Source organism: Rhipicephalus sanguineus, unplaced genomic scaffold, assembly GCF_013339695.2.
Source record: "Rhipicephalus sanguineus isolate Rsan-2018 unplaced genomic scaffold, BIME_Rsan_1.4 Seq591, whole genome shotgun sequence".
In the NCBI taxonomy this organism is placed as follows: Eukaryota; Metazoa; Arthropoda; class Arachnida; order Ixodida; family Ixodidae; genus Rhipicephalus; species Rhipicephalus sanguineus.
In genome coordinates, this window is record NW_023615580.1 from 93555 (window position 1) to 100001 (window position 6447).

The following is a 6447-nucleotide window of genomic DNA, read 5'->3' on the forward strand; positions in this document are numbered from 1 at the left end:
CTTGGTCTTTTCGTTCCTGCAGTTTTCGAAAATATAGATTTTCAAGAAGGGTTGAAGGGCGCTTGGTCTTTTCGTTCCTGCAGTTTTCTGCCTTTTCCAAAATCTACATTTTCTTAGCTAGGCCGATATGCTATTTGGAATACGCAATCAACTTATCCAACAACAAGTTCCCTTAAATAATATATGAAATAATAAATGCATGGCGTAGTTGCGCCAACATCCAATTTAGAGTACGTATTTGGCGCTTATACATCTACAGGTCACGGAATCCTCAGTCGTTTATCGCCATTCACAACCACGTATTTCACTGTGTCGTGTCACCCATCCGGGCACACCAACGAGACAGGGCCTAAACAACATTCCCAAGTCATTGCATAGAATGGATACGAGTAGGTGTGAGTCATAGTCCGGTCTCCTCACTAATCCAAGACAGGTACGGAGCCACGGCCGTGTAGATGCCCGGCTGACGCGGCTTGGCGCATCCGACGCCGGTGGAGACGACGCCCACCAGTATCCACTGGCTTCCGTTCCTCGTCACCAAGGGTCCTCCGCTGTCACCCTGAAAAAAAAAGGAGGGCGTTAAAATATTGCTTGCGTGTTAGGAGGCACGGCGTTTTTAACACGCGGAGCTGTTCTAGGGCTGGGCCTGACGACAGATGAGTGTCAGAGGTAGTCACGCTCCAGTTCCAAGATACACCTATAGATGGCGTAACTACTTCGGTCGCGGACGAAGCGGTAGCCGCACAGTGAGACAGGGAAGGTCTGCTCGAGCGTGACCAGGGCCTAAAGTCACTGTAGCAGGGGCGGTTGTGGCATGGACTGCCGCAAGTCGTTTCCCGTGCCCCTCTACTCTGCATATAACGTACTCACAGACACCCACCCAAAATCGCAAAATATCCCCAAATATATCACAGAAAACCACAGGGGAAAGACAGGAAAACCGCAGCACCGCTGTTCCTGCAGTTTTCACACTGGGCAAAACTCTCGGGTGGATTTCCGCTAAGGCTTGCGCGTAAATATCCACTGTAGCACAGCAGTCAACCCTTTAGTCTAAAAGCACATGCTGTTTCTTCGTCGGTCACATTTCTAGACTGCGGGCGTGAATACGCATTTCATAACGCCCTTCAATCGTCCCATGTATAAGTTACGCAAATCTGCGTTACATCCACGAATAATTGTATTGTAGTGCTCGATGCTGCCGTCGTTTTCGTTGTTGTTTTTGCCGTTTAGGAGGCCAATGTTAAAGCAAGCTTGCAAGAAAGCATATAAAAATTAAGCCGCTGTAGCAGCCCTCAAGGTATGCTAACTTGCAGGCCATGTATATTTCGACATACGTGTATCCGCATGCCACGAGAAGAATCGGAGAAGAACAGTCACTTTGTAACGGTGAAGAATACGAATTGACGCCGGTATAAAGATTAAGCACTTCATTGGGCGACCCTGTGCTCAAAAAAAGAAAGTAACACACTGAGCACATAGATAGCGTCGAGCACAATCGTCGGTCGTCAGTAATCTGATCATTGGTAAAACACGTCACATGCAGAATCGAAGATTGCAGCGTTACCGTTGGCGCCCGCTATAGTTCCCGAATAAACTTGACTATACTCGCGTCGCGCGCGCAATCTTATCAGAAAAGTCAAACAATCTGGAAGGTTCCCAGACATTCCGGCGCGGCCTGAGCCGAGAAGTGATTACACGTGTAATAGGCCGGTCACATGAAAATACAGATAAGTGTTTGTGGCAATACTGTGGGCATCAATCTGCACACCATCTCGGTTCACCTAGATTTGGGGAGCGAAATATTCCTGCTGGCAAATCGTAGCTTCTAGCACGATTCCGACAAACGGTACAGAAGTGCGTACTCCGAACGTAGGATGATCCCCGTGCAAACGCTCCGCACAGGTTACGCTGAGCAAGCGCAGAATTAAGTACTGCATTTTAGCCAGTATGAGTTCGAAGCTGGTCGGTATACTTAAAAAGTTCATTGCAGAGACTGGTCGCGCACGTGTGGTTTCTTTCAAGGTGCATCGAAAATTGTCCTAAGTTGCGAACATTCTCTGTACGTGATGTACATAGTCTGGCCATAAGTATAGGGTCTTATACCAATTGCATGACATAAGCTGCGTTGTATAACACATACGCGTTTACTCGCCATCAGTAAATACCATAATTGAATATACCCAACCCCAACACCGTATATAAGACGTGACATCTCCCTATCCTCTCTTCAAAGCACATCATTCCTGTCCGAAACAGAAAACTCTACAGATGCTTTGTCAAGGCAACAGTTGCAAAGGCTGTATTATATTCACTCGTTATACAACACGCCACATCACTACTGCAGAATAAATCTTGAGCGCCTGATATATACAAAAACAGGCCTACGCGCATGCGTTCCCTGTACGCCACACGCTGTTTTGAACCGTGTACACAGCGGAGCAACTGATGCAGGAACAATGAAACAGAATCTGTCCCAGCATCTTCGAGGCAATGTCGTGCGCGCCTCACCGTGCAGGCATCCCGGGCGCCGCGCTCGTAGCCCGCGCACAGTTGCGTCTGTCCGATCTCGCGGTCCGTGAACCAGGCCTGACACTGCTTGCGGTCCACCACGGGGAGCGCCACCTCTCGCAGAAAATGGCGGCTCTGGGTCGCTGAAAAAGGGTTGCCAAGTGTTTTAACATCAGAAAGTGTGCAGATGGCGGTTGTGTCGCAGACATTGCAATACAGAGGCGACAGTGTGTGACAGAAGTTTGTGTACATCTCCTATGTCATCCACAAGAAGCGTGAAAACTTCGCAGCCCCATTAGTTAGTGCTAAGGAAAGACCATGAGGAAAGCGTATGTTCTCACGAGACAAAATTTAACCTACTTTGACATTCTCAGTCAACTGCGCTCTCCCTCTCTCCCCTTCTAAGCTTTCTACACTTCACCCGATGAAATGCAAAGTTTGACGGCAACCCGTGAACAAGGCTCCCATATGGACAGCCGAAACGTCATTACATTTTCGCTTGTTCTTTTGGCAGGTGAACAGTTTCGCGATTATTCGGTGTTGCAACACATCCAGTGTTGCAGCGCCTGCGTGATCGGTTCACTTTTGACCAAGCGACGACAGCCGATGACATCATTAAGTCAGTGATGACATAATTATGACGTCATCGCGGAACGTCATAACTCTAAGATGGGAAAGGTCTGGCATCACGTTCAAGATAGAGTATTCAAGACATACGAAAAAAGCGCCGTCCAAGTTGACAATCGAGAACGCGGAGTTTATAGTGTGCGGTCCAGAAACCCTTGGCCGGAAAAAGTGAAGCCAGCGTTTTATGGCCGCCGTTTCAACTTACGGTCTAGGGTGACTCCCCAGCCGGCGACGCGGCATAGCGTTCCCTTGGCCGGCCAGTAGTCGGGATCAACAGGTAAGCACACGGGCTGCACGGACTCTGATTCCGGGACGGGTGCGTTCAGTTCGATCAGGGCCAGGTCGTGCTCCTTCCGCCAGAGCCACGGTGTTGTGTGCTGCAGCGAAGAACAGCCGAACAATCTTTAATGGTACATGCATACCAGGCGTTGCAACAAACATGACCCACGTTTTAAAGAAAAAGGTCATAAATGTTGGCTGAGGTTTAACTCTTGTAAACCACATTGTCACGAGCGAAATATATGTTTGGCTTGGTTTTGCAAAGGGCTCCGAGCGAGCGCAGACGCATCTCCGCAGTGGACCACACGTGGCGTGACGTCACGCCCGCCACATTTACGCCCTGGTGGCTGGCGCTGCGACGGCACATGGTCATTGCGACGCAATGAATGACCTCGGAAGACATAGCGTAGTAGAGCTTTCGCTCTAATAAAAGGCCTCGCGTGTTGTTAGTAGCTTATTGGAAAAGCCTCCACAATTTTTATCCATGCTGCCGGTAAATTAGCACGGCTGCACGGACACATGTACGAACACATTGTTAAATTAGATAGATAGATAGATAGATAGATAGATAGATAGATAGATAGATAGATAGATAGATAGATAGATAGATAGATAGATAGATAGATAGATAGATAGATAGATAGATAGATAGATAGATAGATAGATAGATAGATAGATAGATAGATAGATAGATAGATAGATAGATAGATAGATAGATAGATAGATAGATAGATAGATAGATAGATAGATAGATAGATAGATAGATAGATAGATAGATAGATAGATAGATACCCACAAATATGCACGAAGAATTGGCTTTTATTAATTGCTATGCTTATGCACTATATATAACAGATACAGATGTGCTGATTAACGGCTCTGTTCAGTACGTGATTACGCAATGAAACATTGAATCCAAGCTAAATATCCTCACTGCAATGAACATAAGTCCTCAAGAGTAGCGCTGCTTTATTAACGCGAACAGCTAAGCGTTCGGCTATTCGCTTAAACTAACACTCGTAGTCAATTGTTTAGAGACATTTTGTTCGTTGAAACGCCCTATGAATATAAACGCACATATTTAATAAAATGGAGTGTTACGTTCCCCGAAAATCGGCACTAAAGAATAGACAATGAGAATACACGATGTGTGCCATACGTGCCGAAGTAAAGGCAACCTTATGCATTCATGTTCTCCTCGCGGCTTTTGCATGCCGCAGTTTTGTTGACGGCATGTGATTAGCAGCGGACCGTAAGTTTCTGCGTCCAGTAACTTGCTTGTGCTTACGCATATACGAGGCCTGTTTATTTCCTCAATAAGACGCGTTTCTTGGCAAAGCACGCTCATGGGAACCGCCCTTCCTGCTCTGGCCTTGTTTTTAAGCGTCATTTTTTCGTTGTTCGGGAAACTTCGCAGAGTTAATAATAGAACGCGAAGAGCAGTTGGTGCGCCTAACTGCCAAGTCCACCTGAAAGACCAGGATGCTGGAGGCTTAACAACTGAAAGGCCACTTTCGAGACGGAAATATTCAGATAATTGTTGAGGTGTTTATTTGCCGGTACTCAGCAACGATGCGCAATGGCGACAGTCACGGCAAAGCACGGGCTCTTAGGGCGAGCGGCGTCCTTTAGGAGGAACCAAAGAGTACGACCCACTAGAAGGCGCTGGAGAGCGCAACCCATTACTAAGTTCCAAGGCTTCGCTACAATTACCGCAGGTACGAAAAGGGAGCCGCCCGGCGACCTAACTTGTCACTATGAGCGCGTCATAGCAGGCCTTGAGGCGCTCCACTTTGACAATGTCGCGCCCTCGACGGCGCATGTCCGAGGATGGTTCCATGGGCTCGATCAGGTAGTTGACCGGGGATGTGTACTCGACGACACGGTAGGGGCCTTCGTATTTAGGCAGTGTAGTTTTGCCGTCACGAGCAACTGCGTGGATAATATGAGCTCTGGCTCGATGCAATTAATGAGCTTTGGATAGCGGGCAACACTAATATCTGCATATAGATTGACGTATAATAAGATGATGGATGCATGGACTGACGGACGGACGGACGTACAGGGAGGATGGAAAGAAACAGTGCGGCGCGTTGTTTTCATCACGCTTTGACCTTGGTGGCGATAAAAAGATGTTAGATGCTTCCTAATTGTATCATGGATGACTTCAGTTGGTTTTTATCACCATCCTGGCCAGAACCTCGTGAAAATAAATGCGAAACAGCAGAGAATGTAGATGCCGCATGTTCGCGTTTCCTTCCATCCCCACTATATGTATGTATGTATGTATGTATGTATGTATGTATGTATGTATGTATGTATGTATGTATGTATGTATGTATGTATGTATGTATGTATGTATGTATGTATGTATGTATGTATGTATGTATGTATGTATGTATGTATGTATGTATGTATGTATGCATGCATGCATGCATGCATGCATGCATGCATGCATGCATGTATGTATGTATGCGTACAACAAACGCACGAGAAGAGCATACATACATACATAATACATACATACATACATACATACATACATACATACATACATACATACATACATACATACATACATACATACATACATACATACATACATACATACATACATACATACATACATACATACATACATAAAGCAAATGCAGGAGAAGAACAACATAAGAAAAGTACACGAAGGCAGTTCAAGTACCCCACTTAGAGATAATATTGTTCGATTAAGGTATCTCTAACTAGGCCTGGGTGAATTGATAACCGGTAATCGGTGCCCTCTGTAATTGAGGCCGCGGAGTGCAATCACCCAGGTTAACAATGCGTCGGTGCTCCGTCAATAGGGCTGCCACAAAAATGAGATAGATTACCTGTGGCATGCTCCTAGATCTCAATATCTTTCTTTCGCATTACTCCTGCCACGCGTTAGCTTCACCTGCCCAGGGCTCCATTGTCAGGCCGCTTCTTTTTCGTGCCACGCTGAATCAACATGGCCGGAAGCACGTAATAGCGCCTCCGTGCATCCCCTCTGCGAAC

At 46.5% G+C, this 6447-nt stretch overlaps 1 protein-coding gene across 1 annotated transcript; it reads right to left on the reverse strand.

The window, feature by feature from the left end:
- Window positions 1–352: 352 nt before the first annotated feature.
- LOC119377864 (serine protease 33) lies at window positions 353–3512 on the reverse strand (the record flags this gene model as incomplete). Its single annotated transcript, XM_037647163.2, is given in 3 exon segments — window positions 353–559; window positions 2509–2651; window positions 3341–3512. Coding segments are annotated over 3 exon segments (474 nt in total), but the record flags the coding sequence as incomplete, so codon positions are not given.
- Window positions 3513–6447: the final 2935 nt, after the last annotated feature.